Here is a 21,500-nt window from a genome sequence, read left to right on the forward strand (position 1 = left end):
TTGTGTACAAAATTAGATCAATAGTAAGCAATTTAACAACTTTTTCTACATATATTGTAACAGACTCACTATATTGACCCATTTGATTTGAATTTAATTGAAAACTCCATTTATTTCAAGGACTTCATCAAATTTCTGTAAACAATATAAAGAGGGTCTATAGATAGAAACTTTATTCATCCCTTTGGGATTTACCCTCAGGGAAATATCCATCTAAATCAACTATGGAATTATTTTGCCTGAAAATTTTGACAGAAATGCACGAGTTTCTGCTGAGTAGATATTGTAAAGTCAGGATGTGGAATGGTGATAGACTTCTACAAAAGCAGATCTACTGTAACATGTATTGGTTTAGGGACTTAACGTGGTTTTACACGTGCAACATGTTTGCTTTTCAAGTGAGTTGTAGAATTTCAGCAAAGGTGTTTTGAGAGTCACAGTCTTTTAATGCCATTTTCTAATTCCTGTGAAAAATGTGGCATTTACTGTTGATAACACCAACTGTTTGTAAGCTGCTTTAAATCACTGTTCACGAGATTAAATGTTGAAACTTTTGCTGGAAAAAAAGAGGTGAAAATGAAGCTTTTTCAAAACAAAACCTGATATTTTCACTTCTCTTGATTACCAGTTAAAAATGACCCAGCTTTAATAAACCCTCTGAGCCATCGCAGGTGCAGCACTGACATGTTTCAGGCGAAGAAGTGAAACCCCACATGTAACTATTATAAAACCAGCTATATTAGGCAAAGAATAGGGCACAGAGTAATGAGTTCAAATGAGAAGCAACCTTGTGTTTGAAATTATTATTAGAGCTAACCCGATGTATGTTTTTAATCATCCCCTTAATTACAGCACACAAAGAGTACTAGCCTCGTTCACTTACTCTGATTTTTTTTTTTTTCTCAGTCTGGATTTCAAACAGACTTTTTCAAAGGATTCATTTATTTTCTAAACATAATTTCTTTGTACATAAAGTCCAAAATGAAAATAAATGTCTTTTATGGGGATACCTTACTTCAATGACATAAAGAACAAGGAAGTACTTTTTTGTGTGTGTTTATATTTTGTAAATATATGTCTTGTAAATAAATTAAAGATACATTTAGAGTGCAAATTGTAAACGCAAAACATTTGCTCTTGAGCTAAATTGACCACATTTCAATTTTTTCTTTACTTTATTGCTAGAGGGAAATTACTAAAATATGTTTCTGATCAATAGGAACCTGATTATTAGATGTTTCACAGTTTGTTTTTAAGAAATCTGGATTGCAGTTAGTCAAAATTTAAGATGGTTTGACCAGTCAAACCTGGACTGGATTATTTTACACACGCTAAAGACTCTTTATAACGCAATTTGTGGCTTCCAAATTTTACATTTTAAACAATTTTGGCACCTCAGAGTTTTGCTTGGAGCCTGGAAGAGAAAAGGCCGTGAATAACTAATCCAATCACTTTAAGTTCTCTTCTAATATATATATTTTTTACATTTAAACACTGGCATGTCTGTTTCTGCACAATCCCACACATACCATTTACTCAAAGTGACATGTCTACATCGGATTGATCGTTTGCGCCACCGCATCGTGTTGAATACCTGCCCATTAAAAAACTTCGCTCTTCCACAGACGTAAAGAGAGGCAGAGCAGCTTCCCCCCTGTTCGCGCCATCTTCTGCTTCCCTCACACTGATGAGAATACAAGTGCATGACTTGTTATGAGACAGCTCATAAAAGGGTTTAAGAGACTCAAAGACAGCTAATGAAAGGAAAACGCCACACATTTATTCCATTGCTCTAAATGTGGTGCAGCATTTGGGACAAAACTCATGCAGACGGGAAGTGGGAGCGGTCGGGGGGAGGTTGGGGGGGGGGGGTTGCTAGAGATCCACAGAGAAGTCCGTTGTCTTTTAGTCAGTTTGGTGGGGATAAATATGAGCTGGGTGTCTGCTTGCTGCTTCAGGATGACTGCTCCTCAGATTAAAAACACGGTTCCGAATTCTCAGCTGCACCGGAAAGTCTTACCCAGCTCTCCTCTGTGCACTGGAGAGAAGCGGGAAAAAAGTTTCGACAAAGCTCACCGAAAACATCTCTGCTACTTTCACTCACCTGCATCGAGAGCTCTCTCTGAAGCTATTTTTATTGCTTCCCCTTATTCACGGCTCTCCTGTTCCACATCTGGTTGATGTGTGTTAAACCTGCAGAAATAGGCGAACCACACTGAAAACAATGTTTAGACTGGAAGCATAGTGTCTTTTTTTATTTTTAGCTGTGTAACAAAACACCACAGGCACAACGGCTCTTTTATTCGCTCACCTAAAGTAAAACTTGTTTGTGTTTCAGCTATTGTCTTTTTTTTTTTTTTTTTTTTTCTCTATGCCAACATGCTCAAAAAGTAAAGTGTGAGGATATTCCTGCCATGGGTGATGTTTTTGTCAGAAAATGTATGCTTTTAAGATGAGGTTTACGTTTTAGAAAAGAAAAAAAAAAAACTATATTGATTTATAAATGAACCATCCACTTGATTACCCTCTTAGAAACTCATGTTCTAATAGGATTTTAGGGGAAACAAAATAGACTTCTTTGTAGAGACTTTAATAAACAGGAAACAGGCCTAGGAAAACATTAGATATTTCGCTTATCTGAAATTCAGATCACAACTTCCTGCCACTCAGGTTCACTGTGCGCTTTCATCTTCAGCTTAATCCTCTGAAGAATGCCAGGACACATCAAGAAGAGGAACCTAAAATGAACTCCGAACGCCACATTGAGCAAATAAGGAATTCAGACACATGATTCAAACCTTTTTATTTCTATCATACCACCAAATATAAGTAAGTAGTGCTTATTTTCTGCATCCATTGGTGACCTGAACCATCTTAATGCTGGAAATCAGCTGCTGCTGTGTTTTTAATGAAGAAACCCAAGCCTCAGTAAACTCTATGCTTTTGCTCTATTATGAGTTTCTTTCTGTTAGCCTCAGGCACAGTGTTTGGTTATACATCTCTTGGAAAGGATAGCTGGTGGAATAAAAGAAAGTAAAATAGTGCAGTCTTTTCCATCTCATAATGCTGGCCTTTGTCATTTGATTAGTAGAAAAATAAAATCAGTTTTTAAAAAAACAAAACCAAAAAAAAAAAAACAAGAGACGTTGCGGTGTACCAGCAGCTGAAACATTGTTTGGCTCCAGAACATTGCAATAAACATAGAACAATACTTTTACCCATTTTGGAATTGAAGTCAGTGATGATTTGAAGTGAAAGGTTATACTGCCCTCATGTGTCTGTTTAGCATATAGCAGCTCTAGGAGTTATTTCTGCTACAGATCTAACAGATCACCGCAAAGGCACAGCAGCAGCAACTTTCAACTCTGGCAGGTTTAAGTAAACAACAAAACAAACATTTACAGTAACTGCTAAATTTCATTTTATGGATTTAAGACCAATATAACCCCTCATTTGGCTTTCATTCAGAACTACTGCAAAATCATGATGGTTCTCTCAAGACAACATTCGTGACAAAAGTGATAAACTTGACTTCCTAAGATGAAATTTTGTACAATCAAATTGAATTTAACATGCAATCCCTGAACCCATCTAACACTAATCACTAAAGAACGCTGAGTCTTGGTGACTGAATGACAGGTTAATGCAACAGATAACTATTGGAGACTGAAGACAGACATGCAATTTTCTAACCACAGACAAGGCTACTGTTTTTAGCAACAAGGTAATTTATAGTCTGGCTAAGCTGGCAGGATGACTGAAAGCACCAGAAGCCGATGATTAAATGATGGATGGAAGAATTTAAATTAAACAAACCAGCAGGGGAGACCTCTAATTCTCAGAGCAATTATTCATCTTGTTCAGTGAGAAATATGATAGACTGAGAATACTGCCCTGCAGACGCCAGTGTGTTAGGTGAAGGAAGCCCCATGTGGAGTCGTGAAGAAAACATGAATCTGTCACGCTGACATTTAACTGTGGGGGTTTTTCAAATCAACCTGTGTGTCATATTAGCTGTGGACAATGTGCATTGCTGACACTTTCTGCACGGATGTAAATGTGTGTGTGTGTGTGTGTGTGTGTGTGTGTGGCCTTCGAGTTTAGCTTCCATAAAAAAGCAAGTACAGCTTAAATTTTTTTACCATTTCTTATTTATGCATTCCTCCACAACCCTCTACTACACCGTCCTGTAGAGTGGAAACTCTGATTTTAACTGCCTGGTTGAACTTTCTTTTTTTAATTTGCCTATGCCATGTTGAATAAGCACAATTGCCCCGGCATACCTGTATCATTTTGTTTTCACTTAACAGCTATGAACGACATTGGTCAATCTCCTAAAATACTGTAAAATGAAATTAAGCTGATTGTTGTAAAGTGTCAAGATCTGGACATTTGAAAGCCTCGCCGTACGCTATTGTATTTCAAGGAGAAATATGGTGAATAACATGTTTTAATAATAATCATCATAATGTAGTTTACAACAGCCACATCTTTTAAGATAAAAAATAATAATCAACTTCAGTCTGAAAAAAAAATACATTTTGAAAATGTTGTTTAATGTACACACACCCATTTATAATTTGAGAATGATTGATTTTAGAACAGTTATTAATCTACTATCGTGATTGTGATTTTACAGTTATGAAACAACAGAAATGTTCTTTATATTTTATGACACAGTTACATGTGAGCGTAAGTTGTTCAAATTATTTTCAATAAGAAAAAAAATTGTGAAGTGTTTTTAAATCCCACTCAAAACACAACCAGCTTCGATTAAATCAGTCTAACAAAAAATACGTACATGAAACAGACAACATGATCCAATGGACTGGATTAATGATCAGCCATATGAGCGACTTATCCTCTCAGCTTCTGTTCTTCAGTAATCTAGCAGAGGCAGAAGCATATCTTCATGTGTGACTTGAAAAGCAAAATAATACATTTCTAAAATGAATAAATATTACATTCAGTTGCTAACTAACTGGAGTTGCATGTCTCCCACTACTCTGTGTCCTCCAAACCTCTGGGATGTCTTTCCGGCTTCATTTTCTATTACCAAGTCCCCTCGCGATTTGACATTTTCCAAAAGGTCGCAAGCTTTTTCTTTTTTCTTTTTTTTTCTCTCTCTCTCTTCAACCTCTTCAGTGATTATTATCGTGTGAGAGGACGTGTTTACTCTTATGCACATTTAATGTTTTCCCAGTGGACACGCGAGGTCAACAACCAACAGAGCAGTATTATGCATCCTCCTTGAGTTTGGCCAAGCACACGGTGCCTGACATTTCTCCTACGTGGCTCCTGAGGAGCTTTAAATCTCTCATCACATCTTAAATCTGTGTCCTTCAGCGGGCAGTACTGCAACACATCACATGTCAGTGCCAGGAAAAAGGGGGACACTGGACACATCTGAGCTGCTATTGGATTTAATATAACCCAGAAGTAACATATGGTGGGATTTAGCTCTTTGTAGACGGCAACATCTTTGCTCCTTATTGTAAAATCTACTGTTTTATCACAAAACAAACAAGAAGTGTGGTTTTTTTTTTTGTTGTTTTTTCTCCAAGCAACCCAGTGTTTCATCAGTGACTTTGTCCGCAGTGGGAGATGTTTGTATTAGCAGCTCACTGATTAGACAAAGCATCTATAGCCTGATATGAGAGGTTTTGAAATGACAGACATCTAAATGAAACATACGTATAAACTGTAATTGTTAGCAGAAAACACTTATAGATAGCAGTGAAATTCAGATTAAACCAGCAAATAATTCTTAGAGAAATACCTTTTAAAGATGACAGCTGAGCCATTCACGCTGAACCATATTGTACCTGCTTTCATCTGCTGGCACAAAAACCAGACGTATTACCAGATCCTCTTTTTACCACCAAGGGGTGGTTAAAAAAGGATACCATTTTAAAATACCACCTCTCTCTTAATTTTAATCTAGATTCATAATCTCAGTATTATTTGAAGCTTCATTTTAGGTCCATGCAAATAATGTGAAATCCTTTAAAAAAAGACATTGGCTACCTTCACCACAATTACAGGTCAAAATATCCTTTGGGGCATGGGTTCAACTTTGTTATGAATCGCAGTATTAACTTTTGAGGTTTTACATGGAAAGTGTTTCCTGCAGAATGCGTAAGCGTGGTAAACAGAGTAACATATTAATTAGGACAGTAGTAGCATGTAAACATAGCAACATAACTTCACAGCCTCAAAGTCAGAGCTTAAATTGATCTCCCTTAAAGCTGGGAAGCATCTAAACAGAGGTAAACAACGGCTGTGGTTTATGTTCAGATTCAAACTGAAGCTTGTCCAGATCTCTGCCATACATAAAGGGTTAATTAGGGGTGAAAAGCTTGTCAGCATTTGAAGCTAAAACTCCTGCTGTCGGCGTACTAGGTGCTGTCAGTTTAAATTACGAGCCTCTGAATCTATATAGTTCTGCTTACCGTAAGGGCTATTTGCAGGCCTTGTTGCCAAGCATGGGTTCAAACCAGAAACTGGAGACAGAGGGAAAAGATTTGGATTTCTATGGACAATTAAATATCTGCAGAGAGTGGTTTTGTGGTCTTTGACTTGAAACCTAGTTTGAAGTGACAAAGATCAAATATTGTAAGCTCAGAAAATATTTACTAATGATTTATGTATTAAAGGATTGGCGTTTGATCAGTTGCCTGAAAGAATTGTCATGTTTTTTTTTTTTTTTGATGAAAAGCGTCTTTGAACATTCACAGCAGATGAACTTCAGACAGTCTACTGACCAATTAGATTGGTGGGAAGTGCAACAAGCATGTGGCTGTAAGCCAACAGATACTGTATGTCTGCAAGGGATCTTAACAGACTTACTGTAAGTGAGGGGGACTCGATAAAATCCAGCAGTAGCATTATGTGACACATTTTCCCTTGTAAATGAAGCCAAAGTTAGCAGTCTAAAATGTCCCAGAAAGCCAGGTGCTGGGTCCAAAGGGAGACTCCGGTGTTTGGGGTTGTGGCTTTGCTTGGCTTTGGACTCTCAGGCTGGTTTTCCTTGATGTGGGTTTTTTTTTAAAAAAAAGCTGGTTTAGTATGAGCAATCCATCATGAGAAGAAAAAAAGCTTATAATACATACTTTTAATTATCAGGGTAAAATCGGCACATTTTTGTTCTGTAACAAAAAAACAAAGTTGATTCAAAAGGCAGCGACATAATAATCTTAACTTCATTTGGTTGTGGTGGGTTAGATAGAGGCCAGGCCCAGGTGTCTCACAGAAGGGGCTTTGAATATTTGGGCTGCCGTTGCTGCAGCTAGCTGTTAGTCATCATAGTCTGAACATAGCTGGCATGCTTTTAATGAGCAGGTTGACTAAAGGGTGCGCTGGTCTCCATGATAAGGACAGCTTGTGTGTGGGGAATGTTCACACACTGCTCATTAAAGTCGAATATGAAGAGTGTTCAGTTGACTGTAACTACACTTACCTGCAGAAGAGTCAGGGACTGACCAGAAAAAAAAAACACAGTTATTTTACTTTTCATTTTATGTAGGTTATTTCATTAGCTGCATGGTGGCACAGATGTTAGCACTGTTACTTTGCAGCACAAAGGTCCAATAGGTTTGACTCCTGGCCAGGGTCCATGTGGAGTTTGCATATAATCTTTTAATTTTACCAAAATGTGCTTTTTATGACTGGAGTAAATATCAATATTTTGGAAAGGCCCAGCCAAAGCTAAAAAAAACTTGGACCTTATTACAAAATATAAATTCTCAAAAATACCAACGAAAGCATGCAAAGAGCTGGTCAGCAATTATAAGAAGGGGGTGATTGCTGTAATGGTAATCAAGGCCACTAAATATTGCGCAGAGTGTAAATAACTTTCAACATGCATATTTTAATTTTTATTTATTTATTTATTTATTTATTTATTTATTTTTGTTGCAACAAATAAAAACTGAAACGCTTCATATGCGCAGTGTGACTTAGAGGTCCCAGTAGGTTCACTGAGATACTGAGTGACGCTACATAAAACTTACTGCTGACACCTGCTCTGGCAAAAATAGTTTAATCGTTACGGTAATGGCTTAACTATTTTTGCTTTAAGAGAGTGACTGGGTTAATGTTGTTGCCTCCCATAAAACCACACTGGCGTACTGGCATCAAGCTAAGCTCTCTTTTACCAGCTTGTAATGTGTTAATTAGCGTGTTTCTGCGGTGCCTGATGATCATCAACTCATAAAACACTCTTGGCTCATAGCATTGACACTAACACACATGACAATGCTTGTACTTGTGAAAGATTATCATATTGCAGAAATTCAAACAAGACGTTGAAATAATCTACCCGAGTGATACATCGTTGCGAAATATCTGCACCCTTGAATTTCACAACAGCGTGTCGGGTGACGGCCACAGAGTTGTAGTAGATTCCCCGATGAGCCGAGATGAACATGTCTTTATGACCCTTGGTGCAGAAAGCTGTTGCACGTATGGCATAAACTGAACACTTCACATTATCCTTGAATTTATAAACTCTACTGCAAAACATGGTGGTGGCAGCATTATGCCAGCCAGGCAAAATCAATGGCAATGCTGAAAAAAAAAATAAATTGTTAGAGAGATCTTAGAAAAGAAGTAGCTTCATGTGTAAATACTTAAGTCCAGACCTATGTTCAATTGAGAATTAATGACAAAACTGACTGACTCCAAAACTACTTGCAGAATTTAAGCTCTTCTGCAAATATGTTTCAAAATGTTAGTCTCTGGCTGATAGAGATATAGAAAACTTGCAGGCATAATTAGATGTTTATTCAGATTTTAATTTTTTGCAAAAATGTGCCTCAGCATCAAAATTATTCAATATTTTGTGTTGGTCTGTGACATACAACCTTACCTTAGTTATATTAATTTAAAATTGTTATTGTAACGTAAAAAGGAGAGAAAGGAAAAGGGGCCCTGAATAATTCCATGTGGCACTATCTGTCTACAATAATAATGTCTTTATCAATAGTCTTACAAAGAATTATTTTTTTTTTTTTTTCATTGAACCAATCTCACTTTTCAGCAACATTAAAAGGATATTTCCCCTGATGTTGTGTTTTATGTTTGGTGCGAGTTTGATCAGTTAGGAGCTCACAGAGTCGAACTCAGTGAGCCATAACCAACTAATGTCTCGTCTAAGACACTCTTCGCTTTGAGTTTGTGTACGTCTAAAATGTGCTACTATTGAAAACGCGTGGTGACAAAAAGCAGATTGTCCATTCTGTCCAGACAATACGCTGCATACCTCTCATATGTTTAAAGTATCCGCCTCATTCTCATGGCGACAGTATTCCAGACTGTCTTCCTCCTCCTGTTTTGTGTCCATGCGTCATTATTGCAGCATGGGAGCCTGAAACACTGGGGGTCTGGAAGCACGGCGGGCCGGAGGGAGTTAAGAACAGGACATGAAGCTCAGAGGCTTTCATAACAGCCTTATTGAGGAGATCAGCATTTGACATGTCGCATTCCAGTCTTCGCTATCAGCCTCCTGCTTAGACCTCCATGCATGACCCCCGACCCCCACATGTATCGAGTTGGCCAAGTCTGGAGAAGAAATGGGTAAGGGAGCCCTCCACTGCTGCAGGGTTTCTGGTTCACAGTCTGTTTGTCTGATGGGAACTCTTGATGTGGACGTCCAGACGTTCGGTATGTAAACAAGTTTTTCTTTTCCTCTCTGGATAAATATTTGGATGTCTCCACATCCAGCTGTTTTGGTTCTCTGCATGAAAACAAAGAACGGCAGTGTTGGTGTTACGTCCTCCCGGGATCAGGCTGTTTAATGGATGCCGGCGATTTGAGGTTCAGATGTAAGACTTTAGAAGGCAGATAAGCAGCTCATTAAAGACCTTTCATCCAAAGAGAAAAGCCAGCGTCTCAGGGCTTCCTGGCCAACGGTAGCAACTGCCTTGCCGACCCCGAACGGCAGTATTTATATAGCACTGCAGATGAGTCATTTGGCTGAGTGCCCTCCCTTCGTTCACCAGATTTACAGATCCCCACTTTGGGGAGGGCGCCTTGATTTATGATACTCCCACCTCCCTTCAACCCCGTTACCTCCCACCCGTCTCGCTTCCTTCAGAAAAGAGCAGACACACCGTCTTTTGCCTTCAGCTTCCACTCGCCGATCCGTCTTTTCTGTGCGCGGCCCAGAAATATGCGTTCTCTGCTTTTTCCTTCAGCAGAAGTTTAGAGGGGACGACTTACCGAGAGGCAGACGGACTACCCTCAGCCTGACCTCTCCTCGCTCCGCTGCTGAGCGACGTATCGCCGTGACCTGCCGTTGACTTGCACAAAAAGAAGTTGTAGGCTTAAAAAAAAAAAAGAAAGAGAAAAGAAAAAGTTGCGAGAGCCCGAGGGAGAAGAAGGCAGGGGAGGGGAAGCTTGTGTAGCATTTTACAATAAAACCAGAGAAGATAAACGTGCAATATTTGTGGCTTAGAACAGGAACAGATGAAGAAGTGGCACCTGGGGGGCAGCGGTCAGCAGCGAGAGCGTGGCTTTTTCTCCCTCAAGCCCAAGCTGAGAAGGGGGCAGGTCCACATATGCTCCCCATGGATGTTAACTCCAATCCAGGTGTGTCCTTTTTTTGCATTGCAGAATACTAAAAAAAATAAAAAAAAATGCATTTGTTATGGAGTCTTCTATCAAGATGGCTGAATTATTGCTTTCCACTGTCTTTAGAATCAGTTGCAACTAAAGGAAATGAGTTCTTATGGTGTATTTCACAACTGTTTTGATTTTTCTCAGTGGCTGACACAGTCAGCAACTGATGTACCAAGTCTATAACTAAATCATCATTGACCGTAAAAACAAAAACGAAACAAATGATTTTTATTTCTTTATATGCAACACAATAACAAGTGAAACTGCCAACCAGACTGGTTGCTAACTAATAAACTGTCACTTTTTTTTTTTCCATTAGCAGACTATTTAGCATTCAACAACGGTCAGCAAGGCAAAAGTGTAGCAGGCTTCTCATAGCCAGCTGACCGGCAGTGCTGGCTTGGTCATCGCTTCCAAGCCACCTACTTTATTAAAATTAACTCCAAGCCTCAGAAAAATGTTATGTTTGTAAAAGTTTTTAATTGTTAATTAATTCCTTTTTCACTCGACATAACCTATAAACGTGCATTGTCAATGTTTTGCCGACCTAGCCCTGCCAGGGTTTAAACAGCATTCATGCACCATTAAAATTCTCAATTTACTGACATTCTTAAAAGCTGTATTTTTAAGTAGCATGCTAGCACATCACAGCAATTTAAACACAGGGAGAAAAACAGCAGAAGCTCCTTTAAAGTTTTCACGTAATTCAAGTTTCATTCATTTTTGTGGCTCTAAAAATGAACTTCAGTCTGAAATGTCTCCCACTCGAAGAAAGCTTCTGCTCTCCCCAAAACTGCATTCTCATGACGGAGTCGAATTTCACTCTGCTTGGCTGCTCGCGGCAAGATAACAGAACAAACTGCTGAATTCATCGCTCCCAGCCTGCCAGTAAATCCATCCCAGTGGAGATGTTCTCATGCGAAAAATCTGAAGCAACAGACGGGAGAGGAAACGGGCAGGAGTAATTCCGTTTCAGACAGAATGTTGGAGCGGGAACGGGATTTGACGGAGGTGTGGAAAGCAGAGAGAGGGGGAAAGAAAACTGAGGTTGAAAACAGTCTGTTAAACGGCACAAAATCACTTGCATATAATTTTATAATAACTGAATTTTTATGAATGTCTATTTTTTTTTTATGCAAGACTTCAGAGAATCTGAAAGCATAAAAAATACCGGTCATCGTCTTTATGTAAAGTCAGAGTTTAAGTTAAGGTCTGCAGAATGAGGCCAGTTGGAAATTTATTTAAATATGTTCTGGAATATATATCCCCTTATGGGAGGAACAACAAATGATGACTTTTTACAGACAACAGCTGGGTTCATAAGGTCAAATTTAACAGAGGAGTTAAAATGTTGGTGACTTTGGGACATTATTTAAAGCATTTAACAAACCAAACTGCCTGAAAATTGATCAAAATAATATAGCTGGGACAGTTTTACAATAATGTCTCCACAGCATTGACTAGTTGAAGAGATGGTAGTAAAAACCAACTTGATTTTAGTTGGCATTCAGAGCAAGCAGCAATTTGTATAGAAAATGAAAAGTACCTCATGCATATTCTGGTACTGCAGCTGCATTGATCCCAGGTAAATATTTTAAAAATCATTTAAAATGTTTCGTTTTTAACTTATTTTATTTTCTAAATGGCATAAAAACAAGTTGGCCTCAGTCAATGCTCCCCTCCATCACTCATATCCCATAGATTTCCACATGCAGTTTTGCCACATGTTGGAAATGCTGAATGCTAGTACAGTCCTAAGCAGTTTACCAAGACCTTTTACTCGACATCAATAATATTTCAGTGTGTGAACTGCTTTTGTGATTGGGCAATTAGCTAGTGTGTGGTTAGGGTCAGAATATGAGTAATCAGTAAGTTATCTGCAAAGGATAGTTCTCTGAATGAGGTCAGCCTGGAGAGACAGGAGAGTTTCTCCAGACGATACCCATCAGTCAGAGCGGGGCCAAGACCAAAGTGTATTTCTGTGCTCTTAAAACAACTCCAGTATGAAAAATATCATAGCGCTTTTCCATGTGTATATGGGCTCCATCTTGATGTTCCTCAGTACTAAATGGAACTAAATTCACAACAGGCTCCCAGATTTGGACCTTTTTGCGTTAATCATATAAAACCCATATCAAATCAAGTCATAGTAAGCCTCATTTAGGTGTTTGGTAGGTCTCGAGTGGTTTTTCCCTCGGTTTGTATGAACAATTAATATGGCGTTGCAGATAATCCCACAATAATTTGTAGTCCATGTTTTCACCCCGTTTCCTACCCCATTAGTGAATTCCGCCTTGGCATAAGACTTGACCATACCATTAAATGTATTTTTTAGATAGTGTTTTACGAGACACTGACTGCTTACATACACTCTACAGAACCCCACTTTGAGGAAACAAAAACAACCCCTTTCAGTAAAAGATCTATCTTTTAAAGCTGCAGTTTCCAAGTATTCAGCAATCTGTACTTCAAAGCACACAGAGAAAACGCCACCACTAGCATTTATCTGTCTCTGCTCCACCACCTGAAATCACACTCGCCTTCAACTACCCGCTCTATGCAGCACTCATTTTCATTCAGCGGCTTTTTGACTGGTGTGGACACAGAAAATGCTAAGAGGTGGCATCGTGTACAGTGCTGCTTCCATGACCAAAATGAAAACATGCTTACTTTGCTTAAGCTAAAATCTGCTGAACGTTTTTTTTTTTTTTTTTTGCTTTGACATTTCACAGAAGCAGACACACAACCGGAGAAATATTAAGGCCTGTGCTCTGGAGACACATCCTAATTTAATGTGTCATGTTTTACCTCACCAGTCGCTGCAAGGTGATGTAATGGAAGGCCCATAAACGTTGTGATGATTGATAAACGTCACTGAGACTTAGCTCTACATGTTATCAAAAATAATGCTCCCTCACGATGGGTCTTTCAATCTCCCAAAGCAATAATGCTAATGGAAAAAAGTTGATTAATGCTTCAGTGTCACACGACCGGAGTGAGTTTATTAAGAAAACCAAAAGAGTGCTTTGACTGGAAATCATGTTTTTCATAGATTTGAAAATGTAGTTCAAGCTAGTCCTGTGTTTTACCCTCTCCGGGGGGGGGGTGGGGAGGAGGCGGGGGCTGGTTAGTTGTTAGTCACAGCAGACCAGAAGTGAGGTTATCCCTGTGTGAGAGGTTCAAAGAGCTTGAGGAAGGGCTGACACAGCCTAGCAATTTGGTTTGTGGAGAGTGCAGGTGTGCATCCACCCTGAAGCTCTCATCAGTGCTGAAAGGCGATATTACAAGGTATTATTAGGCAACGAAGCAGATACTTTTTCAAGTCCTCTTGTTTTATTGTCTGGTGGGAAATAAGAGAGTCCACTCCCTTCTTCACATGCAAGGCTCATCATCTGAGTCTGTTTAATTTACAATCACGCAATGCATCTAAGAAATCCTTTTTGCTCTGTGAGTGTGGATCAAAAAGAAAGCTTATTTTTCTTTTGTTCTTTTTTTTTAATCCTTACGTTGTATACACATAGAATCAAATTTAAAAAGCTCCTTAGGACGATACCTTTCAGCTGTATTGTCTCATTATTTATTGTTACCGTGAAGCATGAGCCCAGGCAGTGTGAGTGTAAATACAAAGCATAGGTTTCACCTGTGAATCTAGATTTTCTTGTTTATATTCAGGTTCTGCAACTTTGCAAACTTACTCAGCAATCGGGTTGGCTTATATTGTAACAATTTCATCTTTTTTCAGCTACCAATGCAGGCAAATGTTCAAATGGCAGCTCCCAGGAATCACCAAGACCTAACTATCTATATACATTGACAAACAGTCTTTTATTTACTATTCATTTGAGTGTAGTAAAAGTCTGACACAATACGGGCTTTGTATCTAAATTGTAGCCCTTCATTTTCTTTTGAATTCAAAACTACTATGGCTATCATGGAACCTGGAGCACATCTTAGTTTTTTTTATGGCCAATGTTTGTGACTTTCAAATGTTAAGTGAAAAGTTTGTATAAGTGAGTTTTCATGTTTTAGTATTCTTAAAGGAGAACTTGTAGAAAAATCGTGAAAAAACTCGCAGAAGATGGTAAAAACCCGACTGTATAGCCATAGTTTTTATCCACAGCTTTATTGTTAGAATATTATTCATTACTCAGGGAACTTTTGTTATTGTGGCTGAGATTATATAATAGTAAATGTGTGTGCAACTTCCTTAGGAAAACATTTATTTGTGCTCCTTATACAATCATCTGCCTGTGAACCACAGAAGAAACAAAATCCCTGAATGCTAATAAATAATTGCTGTCTTATTTTTGACACAATGGTCATTATTTCAGCAGCTACTCTATTTTTTAGTTGGGACTCTATGTGAATGATATCATACCTAAATTTAATACTGTGTCATCTGCATCCCAGTAAATAAGTACAACGAGAATGGACTATTTGACAAGCTATGCTGTACATAAAATTGATGTGGAGATTTTGTTTTATCTGTAATTGTTATTTAATGGTAATATGCTTAATATCATTTTAGAAAGATTTTCCCCAAATAAGAAAATTTAAGATATGTTCTTATGTAGTAAGCTTCTGTTGAGATAAGTTGTAATCCAAGAACTTTAACACAGAGGTTGTTTTTTTTTTGTTGTTGTTGTTTCTGTAGCATAATTACACTCCATTGCAACCCATATATTTTCCTTTTTATTTCGTTTGAGTCCTTTTTTGTTTAGGTTGCCCTGCTTTATTTTTTTGCTCTTCATTTGTCTGTCATCTTCGAATACATACATGTTGCTTCTTCGGATCAAATCTTCTTCCATTTTATTAGCAGCCAATAAAACATAAGACGGCCTGTAAAATCCCGTCAGAATGTTGCCCGTTCATCATAGAGCTCGTTTTTATTGCACTTCTGTGACTGTTTTGTGTTTACTGTGCCAACTTAAGTTACAAGTTTGTTGCTTTGGGCCCAGTCTGAGCAGTGGCTTCTCTTTCTAAAGTGGAAATTGAAACCCCTTACATAATGGTATATTTACAGCATCACTGGCAGGACACACAGACATTGCTCTTCGGCTGGCATGAAATCAGAACGGAGACACTTGGCTTTTGGACAACTCTGTGACTGCAATGAACGGACTGACCCGAAGCGTACACCGCTCGTATTCATGACAATCTATTAAAACGTTCTTAGAGGTAAACACATTTCACTGTTTATGCCAAAGAATGCTTTATATAGATATTAATACAAATTTACTACCAATTTAGTCTGCTTGAGCTTCGTGGCTACAAATGGTTGAGGGATAATCTAAAACTTTCTGAATACAAATGTGGGGTTGATGTCACCATTCGAATCCATTTTCCTGTGCCATGATTACCTACTTCCCTAAGGGTACCAGTGAGAGACAGACGAGCTGAACGAACCTCATCCTCTTTGACCTCCCCACTGCTATTCACTTTATTTCTCATTCAGCATTGGATGGTAATGGATACCTATTGTAACTCTATGGAGTCTGTGTTCCCCAGCAGATAATGTCTTTGGGGATGCAGGTGGAGGCCGATGTTTTGGTGTCTGTCTTGAGATCATGTCCATTGATGAACAAGGACCACCATGACGCCAGGAAGACAATTAGCCATTGATACCTTACCGGGGGCCGGTGAAATGGTAGAAGCATCACAGGCACATGGGAAGATGTAGCTGCAGAATGAGTACCAACATCTATATGCAGCGGAATAGGAGGCTTTTGAGTGTGTGTGTGTGTGTGTGTGTGTGTGTGTGTGTGTGTGTGTGTGTGTGTGTGTGTGTGTGTGTGTGTGTGTGTGTGTGTGTGTGTGTGTGTGTCTGTGCGCATGTGCATGTGTAATTCTCTCTTGTGGGAAAGGGCAAGCGAAAATCAATCAAATTTATTTGAATTAGCCTAAAAGCCATCTTTTAAGATGTCATGCATAATGACTTGGAAGTACACATCTTGCAAATCCAATAAAAAATCGGAGCAGCATTAATTAAAGTGTCTTTTTCTGATGTCTTTTTATCAGACTGCTAGCTTAGCATCAATCCAATACTACCAATATGATAATTACAAAGGTGCACCAATTCTTACTAATTTCCTAATGATAGATGTGCATAGGTTATGTAAGACTTCACAGTGACATAAAAATAAAAAGGATACCCTTGTATTTTTTTCATGACAAATACATTTATTTTACAAATTTCCGCTCATAGAAGCTAATGAATGGCTAAGGTGAAGTCAGAGTTGTTACCTTCTCTTTGTCATATCTAGTGCTAAAACAATAAGCTAAAGTGTTTCGGCACTTTCAAACTAACATTGTAAATAATAAATAGTTTTGCTTGGTGAAGTTAGTTTGGTAACAATGGGATCTGAGAGTGACTGAAAATGTGGGAGGTCATGGGCTACAGCACTGAGGGAAAATGGCTAAAAGGCAACCTTGGAAACCAAGCAGAGCCTGGAAGAATCTACTAAATTAGGACTGTGAGACAATAATAAGAAATGCAGTGAGAAATCATATAACGTATATGCAATAAGAAGAACACAAACAAAAGCGACGAGCCCTGAAGTCCCTAAGATCATCACTATGCCATTAGAAAAAATGCAAATAGCTGGTGTAAACTGATAATCTGTCATCCTGCCAATAAATGAAATATAAGCTTATATAAATTTACATATAATCCATGATTATTGTACTTTTATTCTCTCCTAATATTGTATATTTGTTCAATTACATTCAGTCAACTCCATGTTCAAAAGTGTTGACCTTTTTATGCAGCCAACAGTGGAGGTTCTGAACAAAGCACTGCAGTGCGAGTGAGAGATCTCGTGTTTGCTTATGGGGTCGTGGCCTGTGTCAAAGCGTGGTGCTCTTAAGCTCAAGCCTTCAGAGAGATCTGCCTATTGTTACCATACAGTACTTCCGTGTGTGCGCGTGTGTATGTGTGTGCGTGCGTGGATGCGCACAACCCCCGTTGCAAACCTCTCCTCCCTCCCTCCCCCCCTTCCCTTTCTCTTTCACACCCTCTCAGCTGTGCTCACTCACTCACTCTGAGCCGGGCCAAAAACCGGCAGCACAGATCCTCCACTCAGGACCTCCCGTCCTCAAGTTAACCGGGGCAGACGGGACTTTGTAACCCCATTCAGAGAGCGTCTTTTCTTGGGCGAGCGAGGCATGGAGGTGGTTCATCAGGCAGTTCATAGTCTACCACAGTATGGAGTAACTGGTTTGCTGCCTTTACATCAAGGTAATGAGTCTTTTGAAAGTCCAGCTTCTCTTTATTATAGTTGAATACGTCAGATTTTTTTGTTAAAACGTATGTTTTTTTTTTGTGTGCGTGTGTGTGTGTGTGTGTGTGTGTGTGTGTTTTTAACAGGAACTGTCTAGTTTTTTAAGTGCAATGAGGTAATATCTGTGAGGATAGCTTCATTTGAAAGCAAGATGATTTAGATCGTAGAGATCACTTTTGTCTCCAATGTTAATCTTCCTTCCACGTGAATGGACAGACATTCTGCTGTGTAGGGCTGCTTGCTGCTCAGTGAGTGACTTCCTGTTATGTTGGAGGTATTTATGATGCATGGACTTCTGAGAAGACTATCATTAGACACATTATTGAATCCCTACTTGCCCCTGCTTGCAGCAAACCAGACAACTCTTAGAGACAAGAGAGAATCGACCCTTTGTGTTCATTTAATCTCTGACTGCTTAAACATATCCACACTCGGAGAGAATTATGACACAGATTTTGTCATTTCAACAAGGTAGTTACTGGGTCTGCATTGTTTTCTGCGCCAGCTGCAGCTGCTTCCTCCTCTTGGCAGGCAACACAAGCTCAGTCTGGAAGAAGTTTTAGCCTTTCCACAGTACAAAGTGACTTGCATTTAGCAAATGCATGATGTTGTAGGTCAAGTAGTGGTGGTGAAATTATGACTTTTAAACTACACAACACAGTCTCGAATGTTTAAACTACATATTTTGAAGTTAAAACTGTTTGTTTTTTTTTGTTTTTTTTTACAACTAAATATTAAAGGATTCTGGTTTTGGCTAATAAAAATGGTCAGTTTCTACTTATCAATGTCTTATTCTTTGTTGAGGCCATGACAGATGCTTCACTCAACTTTAACATGCATAACTTCCTTCTCAATTAGTTGGGAAGAAAAATCACATATTGGGAATGGAAGATAAAATTTGATCTACTTTGGGTTTTTATAGGATTCTTAGACCGAGTGTGAACTGTAAAGGGGTTTGCAGGTATTTCACAGCACAGTGGGATCCTTTGTGGTCTCCCACCTGTTTTTAGACCATTAGTTAAAGTCTAGTCAGCAGCTGGCCACTTACTCAAGCCGGTGGTCACAACTGGAATGAACAGTTGTTATCTGAAGACAGACGAGCTCAGATAGCAATTATGACATGACGTGATATGATGGAGATAATTTAATTTAATAATGCCAAGTTGTCTGTCATCGGCTACTGGGAATGGAGTTGCTCAGATGCATGCTACATAGCATGCTGTTAAATTTACTCGAGTTGTTCAGCTGTCAGATTCATTAAAAAGGTGGATTTGTCCCTGCAGGTCAGGGGCCAGTCTCTGCCTTAAGTACAGGACGTAAAGTACACTGGTGTTTATTTTGTTCACTAGTGATGGTAGGATGGAGCAGAAGATGGACAGAAGAATTAGGGGAGTAATGTTGGTGCCGCCACCATCTCTTGTGCAGAAGACTGAGCATGACCAACAGTGAAGTTCTCAATATACATGAGTACCAACTAGAGATTAACTTATACCTTGGTTGATAGAATGTGGATCAAAACCTGATGCAAGCATTTTATTAGCTTCCTTTGACTGACAAGACTGAGCCTTATAGGCAGAGTGAGGAGCCACAGGGGAGGTTGGAGTAAAAGAGGAAGACAATGGCTGAAATAATATTCAAGTGCAATATCTAGCTATTGTCACCACCGTGTCTGTATCTGTTGCAGTAATAAAAAAAAAAGTTGAAGTAGAATGGTGTTCTGTACGTGAGAAACAGACAAGGACTGACTGCGGTGCCTCTTCTTCTCGTTAATGTCCTTTAAGAAGAAAATGCTAGTTTTTGTATATTGCTGGAATTTTTAATGCTTTTGTAAAGCTGACAATCCTTAACAACTGGATCAAGCTTTTTTGAGCAGTCTGTGGAATCATGCCATGTTACACATTATAACTACTTCACCATTTAGAAAATTGTATGTCAAGATTCTTAGCCGTCTGTATTGTTGAACCCATGAAATTTACTGAGTGGAGCATAATAAATGTCGAGGAATCTGTCAAAAACACTGTCCACTCATTTCACAGTGGTAGAAACGATAACCCCAGGTACCAGACTGAAATTTGAACCAAACATTATTCTGCATATATTCTTCACACAGACCTCCACAGCAGTCAGTTATAGACTATACTTTTCTCAGATTCCCTGACAGTGATTTCTAGTACAGGCTAAATAAGTAATTGGCACTGACATGTCAGGACAGAGTTCTGAGAGTTCAGCGATCCAAACTGCAGTTTGGGATTTTTTGGTGCTTGCAACAGAAATTGGGTGGCTTCATATAAATAGAAAGTGTTTCCCTCATCTATAGAAACCCAGAGACAAGCTCTCTTAGACAAAAACAAAAAACTGAGCATCAACAGGAAATGGCAGCAGGAACAGGAGTGTGCTGTAATGGCCATGGTATGCCATTTAATCGTTTTGCTCTCTTGCTTAACAGCTTCATAATATTTTTTTTTCTAGTGGAAATGGTATCTATCAAAGCAAGTAATGTAATTAGTGAGTGAATTTAAATGTGCTCGGAGGCGCACAAAATACAATGTCTTTGTTTGCCAACTGAAATAAGCAACGCTCGCAGGGTGCGGTGAGAAACTTTCAAGTGAGAAACTTGGAGTTAGAGGTAATTAGTCTAACTGAGTGAAATAACAAATTCCCAGTTGTTGGGGAAACAAATTGTGTTTGCTTTGCAGCATTGGGAGCAGAAAGAAATGGAAAACTATTGTTTCTTCTCCAGTAGAGGACAGGAGAGGTGTAAACTTTTCGTAAATGTTAATTACGTCTCTAAAGTCAAGAAGTATGTGAGTGCTACGTTGTTACCGGGCAGAAAAGTTTTAGCTTTTTTTTTTTTCTTAGACTTTTTAAACATTATTCTCCCATGTAACAGTGCTCTACACTAAATGATTATGTTTAAAAAGTAAATAATTAAATAAAAAAAGGTATGAGCTGATTTTAAAATGTGTAAAAAAATACATATCTATATTATATTAACTTTACCAGACACATTTATGATTCAAATGTCAAAAAAATATTACTTTTTACAGCGCAACAAGACCCAGATGCAAGTTAGGGTTATACAGAGCCTGCCTATTAAAGAAAACATCACACCAACATAATTTTCTGGCTGATTTAAAGTGTAAGAAACAAGGAGGGTGTAGATTAAAAAAAAGTATTTGACACAAGACAAGAAGATTAATTTGGACTAATTTTATGTTAGACTTTAATTCAGATCTACATCAGTGAACACTGGCAGGTTGAGAACTTTGTCACAATAACAAAAGCCTGTAATTGTTGCTACATGTCTACAGACAGATTTAAACAAGTATGCATGAGGTCCTATGCAAAAAGGGGACTTTTGGAAAAGAGAAAGCTGCTGTAGGTCAGTCAGCTGTCAGCTCACTGTTGACCCACAAATGGTCAGTAAAATGTTGACCATCAAACCGCCAAGCTTTGCACTGGAGGTGATTTTAACATTTTTTTAGTGGCCCACCAAGAACTGTTGCTGGAATCTGAAGGAGAATTTGGGATCATGAAAAGTTGACTTTGCACAGTAATTTCCTGGTTGGGATGAATAAAGTACTTCTATCTATCTATCTA

At 38.6% G+C, this 21,500-nt stretch overlaps 1 protein-coding gene across 2 annotated transcripts in view; it reads left to right on the forward strand.

The window, feature by feature from the left end:
* The first annotated feature begins 10,090 nt into the window (after positions 1-10,090).
* arhgap24 (Rho GTPase activating protein 24) overlaps positions 10,091-21,500 on the forward strand; it is a 39,000-nt gene continuing 27,590 nt past the window's right edge. The window contains exon 1 of one of the 2 annotated variants that reach the window (XM_015051322.1): positions 10,091-10,590. In XM_015051322.1, coding sequence (XP_014906808.1) covers positions 10,560-10,590 — 31 coding nt within the window. In that variant the 5' untranslated portion in view covers positions 10,091-10,559. Of the gene's footprint in view, positions 10,591-17,650; positions 17,858-21,500 lie in introns of those variants that run through there. The other variant, XM_015051321.1, reaches the window with a different exon arrangement.

The sequence above is a fragment of the Poecilia latipinna genome, unplaced genomic scaffold (assembly GCF_001443285.1).
Source record: "Poecilia latipinna isolate Pla-1442-1.1 unplaced genomic scaffold, P_latipinna-1.0 Scaffold1041, whole genome shotgun sequence".
In the NCBI taxonomy this organism is placed as follows: domain Eukaryota; kingdom Metazoa; phylum Chordata; class Actinopteri; order Cyprinodontiformes; family Poeciliidae; genus Poecilia; species Poecilia latipinna.